Genomic DNA, 18,876 nt, shown 5'->3' with positions numbered 1-18,876 from the left:
ATTACTTTAAAGTCAAACTAAAACTCCAGCATTTGCAAGTTTATGCTTGTTTTGTTGTCCATGGAAACACTATATCTACATTTAATCCACATTTCAGTCATTCATAAGGCTTTCCGAATCCCCTCTGATTTTCAGTCTGAATGTCTTAAATATTTCTAATGTGAAATCCATTCCAATTATGATTTTTGCATTGACACCTCCCACCCCTTTTGTCAATAAAATAAATAACATACAATAAATAACAACAAAAATTGTCAAAGGTTTAGTCATGATATGCTTCTGCCAGGATTCAAAATAAGCTGAAGTCACTCTACAATACATCCTGCCACCTCACAGTTTCTGAAGGAAACTCATTATGTTTTCAGTAAAGGAGAAAGCAAAATAAAATAATAACAAAACCCAATCAGTCAGATAATGGCTTTGTCACTGAATTTTGCTCCACTGTGGCCATATACATCTATCCAGGAATGTGCAAACACTTCCAACTCTATTTTCTGAATTCCAATCCAAAACACCATGGCATGAATTCATTTCTTGTCAGCTGCCTCATTTTCTTTATGATACCACAGCAGTGATTAAGATACACACACCCACACCCACACCCCCCAAAGTATATCTGTATGTTGACAGGGCTTTTTCTTCTTTGAGACTTCATATCCTGCTCTTGATTCTCATGGTTCAAAAGCAAACAAACACAATGGCTTTTCCAGAAAGCTGCACAAATTGTTGATAAAACAATTTGAGGGTATGATCTCAAGGATGGAGAGATGGTAAATAGCCACTGCTGCTCTGTTTACAAGTTATTCTTGCTAATTAGATACCTGTGTATTATTGGTTTTGAATGCTGCTTGATAGCTGAGCTAATATTACTTGCAGCTGATGACAGACCTTGGTGATTGTCATTATTTTGTTGTAAATGTAAATAAGCATTAGAGCACCTGAAACTTGCCCCCCATGTTTTGAATAGCTATTTTTTTTCAGCTTTAAAAATCCTAAAGTATAACAAATCAATGAAAGAACATGAAGTGGCTTAAAAACCCAACTCCATCATAAGTATCATAATACTGGCCTACATTATGAGGCAGGAAGGAGAGGGCAAGTGGTTCTTAAAATAATACTGTTTTAGAATTACAAGTCAAGAGATTTCCCAATGGCTGAGTAGAAAAGGAAGAGGTGAATTCTTTATGTCATCCTATTTTATGCTCCAAGTCTCAGGGACCAGAGACTTTAGAGCCTCGTTTGCTTCCCTGTGATTCCCTTGAGAGAGAGAAAACGCACATTTTAAAATGAAATACAGTAAATCAGAATGAATTAAAATTCCAGCTCTAGGCTCCACACAACTCTTATATGCTATTTTCTCATGACTATTTCACCCAACAGTCTTCAAGAACGAGCTTTTCCAAACGTGCTGGAATATTCAAATCAATTATGTTCATCAGGTCAGCCTTTTCAGCCTCTTTATTTACTTTTTCAAGACTAACAATTTATTGAGATGTGACCCTCCATTCCATAACCCATGCTGTGCTATTCGCTGCTTAATTAAGCTATTTATCAGTTTCTGCAGAACAGAGGTACAGCTCACAGGCCTTTAATTCTAGAATTCAATTTTAAGAGAGATAGTACATTAGGAATGTTTTAAGCTCCAGACATGGCTGCTGCTTTTCCATTTTTGGGACCCGATCTAACTTCTGCTGAAGTTGGCAGACATGAGCAGTCTGGACTCATGGTATGTCTTCATCTACATTTTCATGATCTCCTGCATGATTGCCTCAAGAGCATTCACACCAGGACAAGTTAGGCTAGTAAAGACCTCCATTTTTATATTTTTTTAATTACTCAGGGCAGGATTCAGTTGTCTAAGCACAAGCATCTCATGCCACTTCATATACCCCAGGATACACTGCCTAGACTTCAGCCGCCACTATGGAGTAACACAGTTCTCTCAGGTGTACTGTGTCACATTTGTTGGTTCTGCACAGATGTCCTAGATCACCTGAAATGGCATTACACATCTATGTTTAGGCAACTGAATCCCTTCTGTGATGACTTCCCCACCAATGAGTTCCATATTTGGCAAAACAAGCTTAAATTTCCCACTATGGTACATCTTAAAAATTTAACTTCCTGTATTTCTTTTAGACTGATTCATACAGTTGAATAATATGCAGTGATATCTTTTCTTTACCTTTCTTTATTTACTCCTTTCTTTCCTTGCAATAATTCTTGCTTTGGATTGGGTAAAACTAAGAAAGCTACTTCATACCTATATCTTCGTATCTTCTTTTTGCCCTTTTTTCTTCTCAAGTGCATCCTTTCTAGTACTGCATTCTCAGCTAAGTTTCTGGGAACTCTGGAGGTAATGGACTGTTCAATACTCTTTTATTTGCAGTGGAGTTGGAGTGATTCTGTTTTTTTTTATTGCTTTGAAAACTCCAGTTAACTCCTTACTGCATGGCAACACTTCCTAATTTGAAAAAAAAAAAAAAAAATCTTTAGTCAACAAAAATAAATGTTACCGTGTCTATGCCTGTGCTTATGTCAAGTAGATTTAAACGTAAGAGATATACAAGACATACAGTCTTCCAACATGTATGTTGATTCTTAAGTAGCCTCTAGGTTAACTGTCTAGATTTTTAGGGCATTTATTTCCTTTATACTTCAGCTGCTCTTGACAATTTTTGTAGCTTTTAAATAATTCCTTTTTCAGCCTATTGTTATTTTGATACCCTTCTATTAGGAGATCAAACTTCACTGATCACTTAAGCTTTCAAAATTAGTTATGTTAGAATCCGTTTGTCTTTGTAGAAAATGGTAGCAGATAATGAATATAAGCATTTTATTCTTGCTCCCCTCATGTTACCTACAACATGTATATGCTAGCCTGCAGTCTGTGATCTCTAACAAGACCCTTGAGTAGCTGGTTGATTAGCATGTCTAGCCGATGACTCTTTCTTGGGATGTGCCTTGCTGATTCTTTGCAACTCAAGCCTTTTATAAATGTCTCACCTTAAATCTTTAACTGCTTTTAAAAGCTATGATCAATATTCTCTTCTCACTTAGTCAATATTAAGTTAGGTAAAAATAAATACAGAACCCCCTCCCTCTTCTGAAATTACCTCAAGATCTCTCCTGAGGAAAAACCAATAGATTTTCCCAAAATCCATGCATAACCCTACACAGTTATGGCAGAAACAGAATTTTTCTTAGGGAAAAAAGGATTCATTTAGCAGATTCATGCAGGTTTTAGTTCCTAATGAGAAAACACAAAGCTTTTTGTGTTCAGTAAAGAAGGAGCATGTTTGCTGTGGGTGACTGGACTGTGATCATGATTCAGCTTGTTGATACAGTGGCTTACAAGTTGTAGTTGCTTTCATACAGTGGGTAGGGCATGCCTGTAGCCAATTAAACACACATCACTTGTATAACGTAAAGCATATTGCCATTTTGACAAGCTCCTGCAATGCTGGCCGCTTGGTGCTATTGTTTTAGTTCCCTCAGAGAACAATAATGTCTACAAGCAATAATGTTAACAGTAGTATCTTGGGGAAAATTTAAACAAAGAGGATAAATGGATGGAAAAAAAATACATTAAATGCTTTACAGAAAAAAATACACATTTCATTATAATCATGTACCAAGAGTCAGTGGCATCTGCACCATCATATTTTTAAGTCTTTCAACATAGCAAAAATGGGCAATTCAGTAAAACACTTCTCAGATAAAGCAAATACTTTATACAACTATCTGGGACAAATTCTGAAAAGAGGACTCCAGAATTGTACTCTCTGACTCTGAGACAAGTGATCACCTATCCAGCAGAAAACCACATAAAATAATTAAACACTAACTACCCCATTTCCATACATGTATTTAACAGACGACAAATTGTGGGCAGTTTCAGCCTCTCTTTTAAGATATTGCCTTTAAATCTAATGGATTTTAATTTTAACTTGTGTTATCTGTGTCTTCACAGCTACATAAATAGGAAGTGTTACTGATAATAATTCCATCCAACTCTTTCCCTTTGCTAAATACTGAGGACATTAAAAGGAGATCTAAATGAGCTGAGTTATATTTGCCCTCTCAGAAAGCCTTCAGTATCACTTGTAGTTGCCATTGATTTGTGTATCTAACATCCTTTACTTGTTTTCCCTTGGCTACTCATCACTTCATTACCTCAGACACATAGCACTGTTAGTCTTCTGTTTTCTTCAACCGAAGGGTCTCAAAGTGTAAAGTGTACCTAACATGACAATAAAGAGAGGACTAACAACACTAAACCTGACTAAAAGAGAAAATCTATTGTCATAGGCTTGGAGTGAAAATAAAACTTTTTGATATTCTTATTTATGCCTTCCATATTTTTACTTAAATGATAATAGTAATCTAATGTATTGCTACATCCTCACAAAATAACCCGTTTGTTACACACTAAAGATTGCTTGGAGGGTAAAAAGCAGAACCACATATAGCTAACTTATCTTCTTTTGCATATGCTCCAGCCCATCACAGTATCACATTTCACTAGATTTCATTTCCTTTTTCAGTAAGAAGCAGAGTATATATCCAAAATACCCAGCAATACTATCATGTCCATTCAAAATGCTGTGGCAGCTAGTATCTCTTGCTTCACTTGCCTCTGCCTCCATAAGCATTTACTGTGGGTTCTTCTTCTTCTGCAGCAAGTTACAGGGCTGCTTTCTCTTTGAAGACTGTCTCAGCCCAGCTGGGCCATGGTGATATAAGGGCCTACTCATATCACCTACAGTAGGTCACTAAGCGAGGAGCTGGTGTCTCTAGACTTGTTATGCAAGCACTGCAGGGCGGACCTCCTGAGGTGGTGATTCAAAAAAATTCAAATGGGATCTATTTTCAATCATTTCCCTAGAAGAGCTGTCCTTCTCTCTCTCAAGTCCATGTGGTTCACTGATGTGGAAACCTAGGGAGACCTGTGCTTGCACAAGCACCTAGACTTGGTGCTGAATTTAGGCAGTGTAAATACGCACTACATACTCCTTCCATAGGTCTACCAAATGTTCAGACAATCAGCACAGTTTATTCTTCTATGCTGTCCCATGTACCTGGGGTTATACATGATTTTTGAAGTCCAGTAGTATCATTAAATGATCCCTCCTTAAATGCCATCGTTCATTTTCATACTTACAAAACTTCTGACATGTTGTGACTGCTGCTTATTTCTCTGCTTATACCTGCTTCATGGTTATTTGTCTGGTTGGTAGAAACACATACGCTTCATATCGTAAACTTAGATTTTGAAGGAACAATTGGGGAAGGGATTATCTCCTACATACACACTGGGAACTTATCCTTTAAGTGCAGCAACACTAGTGTGTAAAGAAAACTATAAATTTACCAAACTTGATAGATTTTCTGCCCCCATGCTCATGTGCAGCATCTCTTGACACAACATTATGCAATCTCAAAATGCCAGATTTAGGGGTCATTCACCAAAGCATTCTATCATCTCCTTAAGTTATTTGATTATCTAATTATATCTAATCTTCATCAAGTTTGGCATTTTTAAGTAAAACATACAGAGTCTGTTTTTTTCCTTAGAGTCTGTCTAGCATTAAGAGGGTAGGTCGAGATAGCTGTCACTGTTATTAAGGAATACTTAAGCAGCAGTATTTCCCACACCTACAATATTCAGAACACAAAATATCAAGGTATCAATGCGATCACGGGTACTCTTTTATTAAGCTTCCAGAAGTTTGGGAGTTGTTAGATCTGAGTACTGGTTACAGGTGTCGTTCTCCATTAGCCAATGTTGACCACAGGATGGAAGGTATACAGAAGGCTCGTTGAGAAAATGCATTAAATCTCACAGTTTTCTCTCTCAAAAAAAGTAACATCTTCCCTCAGTTTTATCTTCTTAATTAAAGAAGAGGAATATAGGCCTGATGTGAGCACGAGGCTAGTGGTCATTCTTATCCAGTTCTGAAGGGAATTTAACACAGTGCACAATTACGTTGTCAACACTTACATGCAATGATATTCCCATATCTATTTTTCATTCTGTTCTCATCTTTCTTAGCTGAATCCCATGGTGCAGACTGTCCTTCAAAGAAACTCTAAAAAAGCAAAGAAAGTGACATTAAGAAAAGTATGCAGCAACAGTTACTTTACGGATAAACCAAGGAAAAAAGCAAACACTACTTGTGGGTATTGTTGTTAAAGTGTCATTTAACTGATTCATTTATTGAGCAAAAATGAGTCTCCTGTTTAAATGGTATTTATGAATACCTCTAGATGTTAGCTAAAATTTGACATGATTATCTGTGTAATAGCAAGAAGAATTACTTGCACGTGAAGTGCTATTGAATATTTCCAAAGTTGCATGCTTGCAACACTAGGAGTCCTTTATTTGTGCTATCCAGATTCTCCGCATAGTTCCCATACACACACATGAAGCTGAAGGAGCTTCATCGCCAATGTTGGAGATGTTCCAGTATTTGAATGCAGAATTACACACTGTACTAACATGTTTTATTTTTGACATATCCACAAGTTTCAGTTACTTCTTGGCAGATGACCTCATGGATCTAAACATATACAGGCATTTAAAAAAATTCTGGATTCAACTAGCATGTATGTGTCTTTTTTTTAGAAACAAAATTTGTGATACCACCAAGATGATTATTTTGTCAGAGAATAAAAATAATGTGATTTATGAAAGACTATTCACTCAATCTCTGTGCTGTAGTTAATAAATTTAATGTAAATAAGAAAGTTGAAGGTGTTAAAAATATATTTTTACATTAATGAAACATACAAGCTGCCAAAAAGGCAGCAAGCAAATTGTTATGTCCTATCTATCTTGTGTGTTCTGTGGTCTAGAAGAGCATCTGCACAATTTCTTAATTTATGTACTGTATCTGGAAGTCATATAATGTAGATGCACTTTATTGTTTCATATTGAAATAATCTTGTGTTAAAAATATTTAGTTGCCAAACCAACCACTAGAATTCTATGAGGATGATGGCTAGTCTTAACTCACTAGAATGATCTTTTCTCTAGAATGATCAGTACATCAAATCTTTTGATTCAAGAGGGACATGAGGGTATATGATTTACTTTTCTGGTAACAGAAGCCAAAGTCCCAAACTAAACAGGGAAAACCTCAGGAAATTTGTATCTCTTGCAAGACCTCAACACATTCTGAGTGGTTTAAAATAGATAATGCCCAATAAATGGAGTACCATTACTGTCCTTTGCCCTCATACTTGAAATATATTGTTGTTCAAATCACAATAATTTCCATTAGTAAAGAGCATAAAAGTCAAAATAAACCCTTGATCTCTTGCTGAAGTCAATGGAACACAGGGGCATTCGGTGTCTAAAATGAGTTCACTAGAGTGCTGGTTTACAACTTATGATATGGAAACTCCTGGGAGTACCTGCCTTATTTCTAAGAAGTTTGTAAATAAAAACTTAAGAAAAACGAGAGCCTTGTCAAAAGGCTTCAATTTGTCTGTCCTTCATCTCTCCACACTTCCTCAGAAAATGTTTAAAGGTTTGCAAATTGAAATGATTAAAACCCACTAATATAAATGAGTTTCTCCTTAATCACGGTGTACCATCATTGGGTACTAGCTTTGAGAAATGCAGTTTGCCACCAGGATAGATAAGTGGAACTCTATAAACCCTAAGATGCTTAAGGTGCTAATCATTATCTGATTACGTATCTGCCAATGGCATCTAAAGCAAGCAAGCTCTCCCACTCCAGAGCACTCTCATCTCAGGCTGGATGGAAAATACTTTTGTAATAAGCCAGGCTGAACTCCATAAGGAATTGCTCTCCATGTGAAAAGACCTATGTCTCAATTTCTTGCAAAGTTCACACTTACCCTCAGACAACACTGCATGATGAACAATTAAACATAGTTAAAGGCAAAATAGAGATGGAAATGTTCAGCAACAAAACTCCAAAGGCCGAACAAACTAGTCATTCATCCAATCTAAAACTTGACCTGGTATCTTCCTCAGGATTTTGCATTTTAGGCAGCTAGATAGACTACAGAGCATTCTAGTTTCCTTACAGTCCTTCTGCTAGAGACTAGTTCACAGAATTGATCCTTAAAACACTAGCCAGCAAGTAAATTTGGGTTTAATTCACTAAGCATTATGTGTGCTGATACAGAGAGTCCTGTTGATACAGCTTCCAAGTCTACACCTTGATATATGGAGGACCAAGTATATTCCTAGGAAATTCTCACATCTCCCTGTGCCACTAATGAACTTTTACAAAATTGCTTTAAACCAATCGATTGAAGCAAATCTCTGGAGACAACTGGGAAAGATTTGCATGGTATTGAATTCAGGGAAGATATACAATAGACAATGTACTGGTTTGGACAGCTTGTCTGCTTCTCACCTGCTAATGTACAGGTTCAATTTCTCCCACCTGTTTGGAACTTCTGAAAACAATGATAAGCTTAATAAGCCTTACAGTTAAAATATCTCCTAACAATATATCTGCAACATAGATGGTTCCATTCTTTAGAATACATATATATCAAACCTCACACAATAATGAAAACCAGGAGACAGACTCATGTTTCCAGCTACTGCATATTGACTTCACTTTCTTTATTAGAAATGTATTATAGAAAAATAATTCCAGATGTATATTTTTCTTTGGGTTTTTATCAATAAATTAGTAAATGAAATAAAACCTATCACATAGGGAAAATAGATGTAATTTATGTAGATCCATTTTTCTTTTTAATTCATTTTGGAATACACACAGGTATTTCAGTGAGATGTATACAGAAAAGATAATTTGAAGGAAGAGGTATTATAGTGCAAAAGCATCAAAAGAAACAGCTATTGTAAAAGACAGCTGGAGTATCATTTCCTAAATTCCCTATGTGCTGCCATTATACAAACCGCAACAGAATGATAATCCACAATGAATTATAAGGAGAAATCCCATTTGTCCCACAAGTAAAGAACAGAGCAGATACCTCGTAACAGATGATCTGTCAAGATCTTTCCTTACTTGTGAGAAATATACGTTTCATTACAGAAATTCTTTTAATGTCTTTCCTGACATACCACTCTCCAGGGAGACTGCTGCACAGCAGCCCACATATTATTTTAGTGGCTATTCTTTCTAATTCATCCTTAAAAGTTTCTTAAAAATGTGGACTATTAGGAAGAAAAATGCCCCCAAACAGCTTCCTTCCACTGAATGTCTAGCAAGGGCAATGGAGAACCAAAAATGAGTGTAGGACATTTCTCAAATAATTTAAAGTAAGTATTTCTTTAACTCAAACCACACAAAACCTTGGCTACCCAGCCTCCATGATCTACTTGAAAAATGAAACACTTTTTAAGCCAGCTGTTGGTACAGCAGACATTTCAGCATGCAATGTCAACTGCCATTCTGTTATTAGAAAATATTTCAATAATCAGAATAAAACAGTTTCTGAAAAAACCATGAATTATAAAGTACTGCTGTATATGCAACATGAGAACTGGTCAGTGATGCAGCAGCAGGATCATCTTAGGATGAATGTGAAGCCTTTGCTTGCTTTAACTCAATGCTGCAGTGGTTTCCATTAAAAATTAAATATTTGCCAAGGGCTAATTCACTGTGACCCTCAGACTAGAAAATAACTGCGATATCTCAAGTGAAAGGGGGAGATAATCATTGCAAATACAGATTTTTTTTAAATTCCCTTTCCTCATTTAAAATTCGTAAGACCAGAAAATATTGGAAGGGACCTATATAAAACTATAGTTTGAGGAGACTGGAATGTGGAGAATGGGGTGAGATCTTCAGGGTACAATTTGTAGCTCTATTGATTGTAATTTTTGGCAACACACTTTCCATCCTAGATTTTCATGTTTCCAATTAACGATAGTAAAAATAATGCACATTTGTAAGCACTTTAAGAGCTACAAATGTAAAGTGTTGAGTGAAATTATTATTTTTACTATTAATCCAAAGTGAAGCAGCAACTTTTTCAAAAAATACTTCATAGTTGCTAGGTGACAACAGTATAGTCCTACAATGTCATTTACAAAATGCAAGCTCTTACAAGCAAAGAAATGAGAAGTTAAGGACATCATAAATCTCCCTCTGCCTACTTAATAAGCAAGCATATTATTCACAGGTACATAGAAATGCATATTTCACTGTGTAACAACCTTAAGCTTGATCCGTGGATTTGTTTTTAAATGTATAATTCTTTATGATGGCTGATTTTCACGATTGACCCTGAGTTGTGCCACTGATAACAACCATTTTTCCATTGCTATTTCTAGATAACCAGATTAAGATGTACTTTTGCAAAATGAGTAATTTGACCTATTCAGTTATAAATGCCTCTGGATTTGTTTTTAAGCTACATGCAGACCTATTCAGTTATAAATGCCTCTGGATTTGTTTTTAAGCTACATGCAGAATGTTACCTACACTGTCTACTTTAAGCCAGACCATACAACTAATGGTGGTCCTAATGGAGGTCCTTGTCTAAACTCAATAAACTACAGAAGAAACTTACATTTCTACCATAAGTCCTTTGAGCTGCAACTAAACTAAAGCCTAAAATGCTCTGAATTGGATAGTGAAGGTAAATTGCTAGTTTTACCTAAATACATCACCCTTTACTGCTTTTGTATCTACTTTATATGTGGAGATCACCAATGGAAAAAATTGCATCCATTAAACTCTGAATTAAGATCCTACTATTGCATTAGATTCTTCTTTGTATTTACAAACCCCAGTAAATACACATTTTATTTTAAGAAAGTCCATAAATGTTTGGAGGACAAGGACCTTCAGGCTCATTAAATGAACAGTGCAAGATTTAGGAGTACAGTAAATCTGTCATCTCATCGGTTTTTCAGTATCCAGAATCTGTAAAATATCTGGCATGTGAGGATGTTCTTGTTATGTAACAACATTAACTGTTTTTTTAAACAGGAAATTGAAATAATCACATTCAGCTTGTTGATAACTATTTAAGGAATTAAGGAGGAAGAGTCATTGATAACTATGTCAAAGAAATCTCCAGAGATGTCCAAGCTGTGAAACAACATTTTTTAATCTTCTAGTCACTTTGAGGAAAGATTTTATCATTGAAAATGCATCACCTGCAAGTAGTAGATCACCCCAAGTGTTTGTGAGCAGAGGTGAATGTTTTCACTGATGGCAACCCACTGTATGCAAGCAGATCTTCATACTTCAATCATTGCTTTGGTCACTGAAAGCATTTGTGGATGACAGCGTATCACTAGAGGATATATTCATCATCAGCTTTTTCTTCTCTGTCAACTTCAATCACTGAGAATTATGTCCAGTTTTCAAATAATGGAATTTAAAAAACCATTTTACTATGCTTGCCCTTGAAAACTGTCTGTTGCAAGAGCCAATGTGAAAATCTATCTAATCAATGTAAACTGCCTTCAGCAGTTATAAAGCACTTACTTTAACCTAGTGTTACTGTAACCTAGGTCTGAACATGGAAGAAAAAAAAAAAACAAAACAAAAAGACTGCTGCAAATAGAATATATTGAGGTTATTGCCAAACCTCCCTTGCTCTGTTTTGAATTTTCTGGAAAAATTAGGCTGACAGTTTAAATGAAGCTTTCTGAACATGAGATAAAAGGTGCAGATCAGTCTTAAAGCAGATACACAGTTAGAGTCTGACATACAGCAAGTCTCTAATATTGTTCCTTATGTCCCTTAATGTGGTTGTGCTCCCTTGAACTGATGCACAAAAAAAAAAAAAAAAAGAAACATCCATTCATAAAGGCTTGCACAGCCATAAGTAGGAAACAGTCTTTTCCTCCTCAGGTGCATTTAGGTTAGTATACATTACACATGAGAACAAGAGTAGAAAAGCAAAAGTCCTTCTGTTTTTTTTGAGACACTAAATATCATACTCACTGCCTATGTTACCTGTTAAAATGGAAGAGGAACTGTTACTTTTTTCACTGACTGCAGCATGACATAACATTTGGATTTCAAAAAAAGGACTAAAACCACAGGGTAAGATAAAATCTGATACTAATTCTGTCATTGTATTGGAGTGCTCATTTTTCAGCAGCAAGATGCTTTCAATTAGTGTATTTTCTAACACATTTATATTTTTAAAGTCAGAGGCTTTGGTACTTCCTGGACAGCTGACCAGTCTAGTCAAGCTGTAGTTGCATAATGGTAACGTATTAAAATGATCGAGCTGCTTTGGTGTGGTATCCTTAATTACATAGATAATTGTAGCAGTTAGCATGAGTTAGCTCTAGTCAACAATAGTGTTAGCAAATGCACATGAAATTTAGTTAACGCTATAGGATAAGGGAGTAGATCTGTTATAAGAATAGAGAAGTAATTTATGTGAAAGTGACTTATCAGTCACTGAAAGTTGTTAAGGTGTTGCACATCTTCAAGAATAGCAGATTCTGAGTGCCACACATGGTATAAGCTAATTTTTTGGCACCAAGTGCATTTGAACAAAATAATCAAGAACTATGTACACTACCCAGTCCCATAACTGAGTGTCCTGTGTTGCCTTGGGAGAGGACGCAGAGGACAAGGGAGGAAGTTCCCTGAGAAACACTGTAGAAGAACACATGGCGTGGCTGGAACCACCACGCAGACCCACCTTACTTCTCTCCTGGACCATGTCATCTCTCCTGCGGAACAGGGAAGTCACTCCATTTGTAAAATTGCATATTTCTGTGACTGAAATATTTTGACAGTTGAGTTCATTTAGTATCCAATGGCCAACTGTAATTTGGTCTTAAACCATGACAATACAGCAAAAGAGAGTGTCATGGAGTACTTTTATAGTAACTAACAAAGAATTAATTTCAGTAAATTTTTTACACCAACCTATTTATGAGATCTGTTGATGTCACTTCTTATCTTGCTATCTGAGACTGCCACACCTGAAGTTCACTTGTAAGATTCAACAGCAGGAATAGAAATCTTTATAGATCCTGCAGAGTGGTCTAAAAATTTAATAGATAACCTAGTTCCTATAGGCTTTCAGAGCCATTTCCATTTTAGCTACTTAAGTTTTAAAAACTCCATTACTTTAATTCCTTTAAAATTCTTTAAGACTCCTGTATAAGGAAAGATTTTAGAAATATGGTGAAATGTGAATTAGTAAGAGGTCTGCAATAGAACATAGAATTAAAATTCTAATTTAGAAACTTACTCTCTGGTATATTAGATAGTGATAACTTAACCTCATTAATCTTCCTGATTTATTTCCAGCAGAAAAATATAGTATGTTGATGGGATTTTATGATCCTTTTTTTATAGAAAGGACCCTCTGGGTACAATATGCACGCTTGCACTGTAACTTATGTGCAGGATACATTATTTTTACCTTGTGTGTAAAAAAAATTAAAGTTGGTCTCAAGTAGTGCTTATTTCCTCTCATGAAAATAGATTTCCTGCTTTTGGAGGATTTATCGAATAGTTTTCATGTACAGCAGGTGGGATTTTCGTATTTTCTTATTCCTCTCTCCCTTTTTTTTAACATAATATGTAATTATAAGTTTTGTTCACAACTATCAGACCTTGTACATTTTCAAGAAGACAGTGAACTTGAGCAACACTTGTGACTGTAATGTCTGTAAACATAAAATGAATAAACACAGGCTACATGGAATACCAACTACTTCTGTGCTCTGATACGAAACCTCTTCTGGGGAAATACAGAAAGACACTGATCAACACATAGGCACTCTCCATCCTTTTGTGAACAAAATTATCTTCTTCATTATTCAGTAACTGTTATGTCCTCGTTTCCTCCCTACATTATTCCAAAAGACATAATTACACATTAATTGCATACTGCATGAGTAAAAGATGGTGCAGAGTTATTTATTTCTTTATGAGAATTCCTACTTACCAAGATACAGGTATTTACACAAAAGGAGCAGGACTCAAGTTTATGTACAGGACACTGAAGGTGTGGATAAGGGTTCTAAGATAAATTCTAAGTTAACTTTTTTATACCACCTTCAAAAGGGTAATATGTAAAGACCTCAAACAACTTGGACAGAAGGAAAATACTCGGCAAGATCACTATGACGTGGTTTGAATGAGGTCTGAAAGGAGAGGTATCTTAAGATATTGAATGAAGGCAGAGGCATTGTCCTGGTTTGGGCTGAAATAAAGTTAATATTCCTCTTCAGGAACTAGAAGAGTGTTGTGTTTTGGATTTACCTTTGGGTTTGGTATGAGAAGAATGCTGATAGCACACTGATGTTTTCAGCTGCTACCGAGACTCCAAGGACTCTCCGACTCCCCATGTCCTGCCCGTGCGCAAGGGCACAGGGAGCAGGGAGGGAGCACGGACAGGGCACCAGACCCAAACTGTCCAGTGAAATATTCCCTATCATGGAACGTCATGCTCACTGTATAGAGGAGGGGTGGGCGGGAAGGGGCTCTCTCTCTCTCTCTCTCTCTCTCTCTCTCTCGCTTCCGGGATTGCGACTGTGGGATCTTGGTATCTCGAGGTCGCTGGCCGGGAACGGGCTGGGGATTGGTCAGTGGGTGGTGAGCAATTACGCTGTACATTGCCTGTATATATATTTCTTTTTCTTCTCTATCGTTGTCATTGTTCTTGTTTTATTGCCATTATTAAACTGTTCCTATCTCAGCCTACGAGTCTCCCTTCACCCCTCTAATTCCCTCCCCCTTTCCCAGGTGGGGAGGGGGAAGGGAGGGTGACCAGCTGCGGTGGTTGGTTGCCAACCAGGCCCAAACCACGACAGGCATCAACTCTGAGATAATGCAGGTATCCAAGGTATCATTACAACCATCTAACTATGACTTAATTCATGGCAGTTAACATTATGATGATGATGATGATGATTATAGCTGATGATGATAATGATGATGTGCCTCTTTTGCCCCCATCTTTGAAAACTTACCTCACTTTCCTGTATTAGAGGATAAAGTATCTAAAGTGGCTATTGGCTGCCAAACTATCAGTGTAATCTCTCCTTTTACCAATGTCACAGTGCTAAATTCTGGTGCTCTTTTGTTGCAGTTGTTTTACATGTAGCCACAATGACAGACCTCCTGAACTTCCAGACTGAGCAAGTTGCAATATTGCTGTAAATGGTGCCACAGACTTTGACTTTTTGCATCACAGATCTGGACTATTTGCTAAGACTTCTTGAGACTTCCTGCTGAGTAAGCTTTGCAGAAGAAAGGAAATGACATCCTGTTTTACTTAGCTGTGGTTTCCTCCAACTCTTTCCTCCTTGGCTGCAACTCTGCTTCTTATTTCCTTTCCCTCTGCTTGGAGTTACTTACATTTACATAAGTATGTCGGTATCTCCATGCGTTGCTACTCTACTAGAATCTGGAAAACTGTGGGTTTTTTTCTTCTTGTTTTTTGTTGCCAATTTTTAATCAAGAAACTTCTTTTTGAGTGCCTTTCTACCCAGAAAAACACTCCTTCCACAATACTCATTAGAGTACTCAGGAGTATATCACTCTTAGTGTTTCTCTGTTGAACTCAGAATGTTAGCAGGCAGATGAATTCTACAGTGTGTTTTTAGGTACCTTAGAGCTTTAAGAATAGTATTTGGGGCCTTTTTACACTTTAAATTTTAATTAAAAAAACTAAGAGAAGATTTACATATTTCTTCTGAGTCTAGCCCATTTTTCCTCCTAAAGATTAGCATTGTGATATTTGATTTACTTTACAAATAATAAAAGCTTGCCCCAAGGAATGGTTTCAAAGAGCTAAAGAAATGTTACTAAAGCAGAGCATAATGATAAAACGTGCCATGCAAAAAGTAGGCAAGAACTACAAATTTTTTTCCTTCCTATAGTAAAGAGAAGAGTTTGTAATTGGTTTAGAAAACAACAAGGAAGAAAAAAGAAAAAAAAAGAAAAAAAAAGAAAATGAAAAATACTGAGAAAGAGCGAGAGAGAAAGAAAGGGGAGAAGACACAAAAATTTCTTTAGTCATCAGAAGAAAACCGTCAGTGTGCATTTAACTGAAATAGTAAGCTTTATGTTGTAGTCATAATTTTCTGTTCACTAATGTTTTACGGAGTGATTGATGAGAGTTACTACACTCATTGCTTACATACGCTATGTAGCGCACAAAACAAGGCTTAAGGATTCCAAGAAACTATGAAGTAAGTGAGAAATACTTAAATTTCCATGGCAAAATACTTACTTTCCGTGACTTGATTGACACTGGAGGCCAGGACACTACTCTTTGAGCAATTATATTATTTGAAGAGGTACTATTTATTTAATACCTGTGCACTTTTGTCATCTGCTTGTTGAAGATTATTTCTAATGAAAGCTGATCAACAGTGAGCCGGTGGACACATATGCAAATAAGAAAGGTGACTTCTGACATATTTCTAGCTAATCCAGTAATATTTTTGCCCAATTTTATCTGAATAAATCACTGTAATTGAGACATTGCACTGAGCTCAGAATTCACAAGAACAGCCCGACTCTTAAATTACCAGCTGACCCAAGCACAGAAACCCTGATAACATCTTCAAACCCCCTGTAAAGACAAGCTGTTTCTGATTTAGAACCACACAATCTGGAAAAACCTTGAACGTAATAAAATTCCCTGAAGCAATAGAAAACAGCATGTGGAGAAACGAAACAAAAGCAAACAAATGTTGAATTTGAAAAGTGAACAAAACCCCTCCTATCTTCATTCAAGTTGTAATGTATACGCAGCTGATCTAACCTTTCAGAAGTGATAAAGCACCCCTCAGATTTTGCTCACTAAGTGAGCCTCAAGGGTTTTCATGAGTATATCTAGGCTGCTGTAGTTAATATAGTTTGGATAGAAGATAAGAAGGAAACAAAGCTCACATAATAAGATTTTAATTCTGCCACAGGGCAACACTGACATCATAGTAAACTACAAGATAAAAACCAGAGTACACTGGCGAGCAAAGATGGAACACAAATATTTTGCACGCTGTTGTTTTTTCCAGTGGATAAGATAGTACTTTTCAAGGGAAGTAGGAATAGTAGGGTATGCTAAAATAGATAAGGGTCTACTTGCAGTGCCCTTTTAAAAAAGGACAGCACTCCGTTGTGCTGGTTCATTACATTTTTTGATCTTCACAGGAAACTTTGGTGCCTTAATGTCTGCCTTGCTTGTTTTCAAATACACTATTTGCTAGCATATATAAAGAAAATTATTCATTCCTCTAGGCTTGACTTTTAGCCCAGCTTTTTCCTTGTTCTAAAGAAAAAAACCTATTCTATCTAAAGCTACATGTCTACTTCCCACTCTTCCTGGCTGGCTTCCAGTCCCTGTGCCTATTGTTTGCTACACTGCCCTGCTTGGGGGAGAGCAGTAATGGCTCATAGTAGCGCCGCCGAGTGCTTCCACAGCAGTGGGAGCTCCCGCTACTTCCCTATTCAAAACTCCTGGCTCCGGCTTTTTAAAGTTATGCTTCCTTTTCTCAGTCATCCCTCTGCAAACTCTACAATTGTCTCCTGCCAATCATCTTCCCTTTGGACAACTACACACTTGCTGGAAAGGAGTGGGTGTGTAAAAACTTTGAAAAAACATGGTGTTGGTCCTAGATGATTCCACACCTCTCTGAAAAGCTATTGAAAGAATAGCACAGAGTATTTAAGAGCATATAAAGATAATCAGCATAAAAATAGCAGTGCAGTAATGGGATTGACAATGACGACAAGTGTTGCTGTCAATTGTTAATCTAATCATTTTTAGCATGCTCACTGTACACTGACAGAGAGCAATGCTTTAATACAGCCCCAAGACTACTTGTTAGAACAAAGAGTGTCTGGTTAGGCGCGCTAATGAATAGTGGCAGCTCACCAACCTCAATTGTCCTATTTTGAAGTTTGAAATGTATATACAGCACTTTCTAATTCCAAGAGAGGTATCCCTGCAGCAATTTATCAACCAGACTTAAAATCAGACAGTTTATGCAAATATGTAATACATGGGATCAGAGGCTACTCAAATAACCCAGACTCAGCTAATGGATAAAGTGAAGTGGAAGGACTCTGGGTTAACAATGAGGAAGGGGCAAAAAGGGTTGCTGTCCTTAAACACTGTCACTTGAGGACCACTTCTTCATCATTATCTAACAGCAGATACGTGGTACTAGTATTTTGTCAATGGAAAAGTATAAATGTACAATACACAAGTTCAGTTCCACTATGGCGTGTATCCACAGGAGCTTATCAATGGACACCTGGATTATCCAACTGTTTCCTTGTATACAGCTAGTATATTCCTGATGCCTGAGAAATAAATTTTCAAAGAGCTTTGAGAAGTCTTCTAAACTTGTATTGACCTTGTGCAAGACAATGGAGATCCCTGAATATCCCAGTGCAAATGCCTCTTCTTCCTTATTTATCACTCACACAGCATACATTCAGAGAATACACTCTGCAAGTAAAATAAGTATTGGACTAACTAACAGAAAAAAAATCTATCTCCAGCAATATTGATGGAGATGGCAATTTGAGTGGCATCAGTTACTTACCAGGCAGGTGTTCAACAAAGATGTCTCTTCTACTCTAGGTTGGTAGTGTTTTACACTTGCCATGTACAAGTAACAGCACAGTTTAGCAAAATAATAAACCAAAAGTAATATTCACAGAAAACAGACTCCAGCAAAACAAGGGAAGAAAACATCCACTGTTTGATAGGACAGCCCTTCTTCTAAAGGACAGTATGGTGAGGACATGAAGGTGAGTTGTTTATGGAGTAAGGGAGCTAACTGAAAAGTTACAAAGTCCATGTAACACAACTGGATTATGAAATAAGAAACTTAGCAAACAAATAAAGGGTTAGACACAGAGGAAAAAATAGTGCAAAATATTGTTTACATTAACAGCTTTAAGA

The 18,876-nt window shown here is 36.7% G+C and overlaps 1 protein-coding gene across 9 annotated transcripts in view; it reads right to left on the bottom strand.

The window, feature by feature from the left end:
• Window positions 1-18,876, bottom strand: part of PTPRM (protein tyrosine phosphatase receptor type M) — a 490,776-nt gene that overhangs the window by 57,735 nt on the left and 414,165 nt on the right. For all 9 annotated transcript variants that reach the window (XM_032987657.2, XM_032987659.2, XM_032987658.2 and 6 more), the window contains one exon: window positions 6,005-6,092. In XM_032987657.2, the coding sequence (XP_032843548.1) occupies window positions 6,005-6,092 (88 nt within the window). The remainder of the gene's footprint in view (window positions 1-6,004; window positions 6,093-18,876) is intronic.

The sequence above is a fragment of the Tyto alba genome, unplaced genomic scaffold (genome assembly GCF_018691265.1).
Source record: "Tyto alba isolate M040663 unplaced genomic scaffold, T.alba_DEE_v4.0 Super-Scaffold_27, whole genome shotgun sequence".
NCBI classification, from domain to species: domain Eukaryota; kingdom Metazoa; phylum Chordata; class Aves; order Strigiformes; family Tytonidae; genus Tyto; species Tyto alba.
This window is presented reverse-complemented; position numbering and strand designations above follow the sequence as displayed.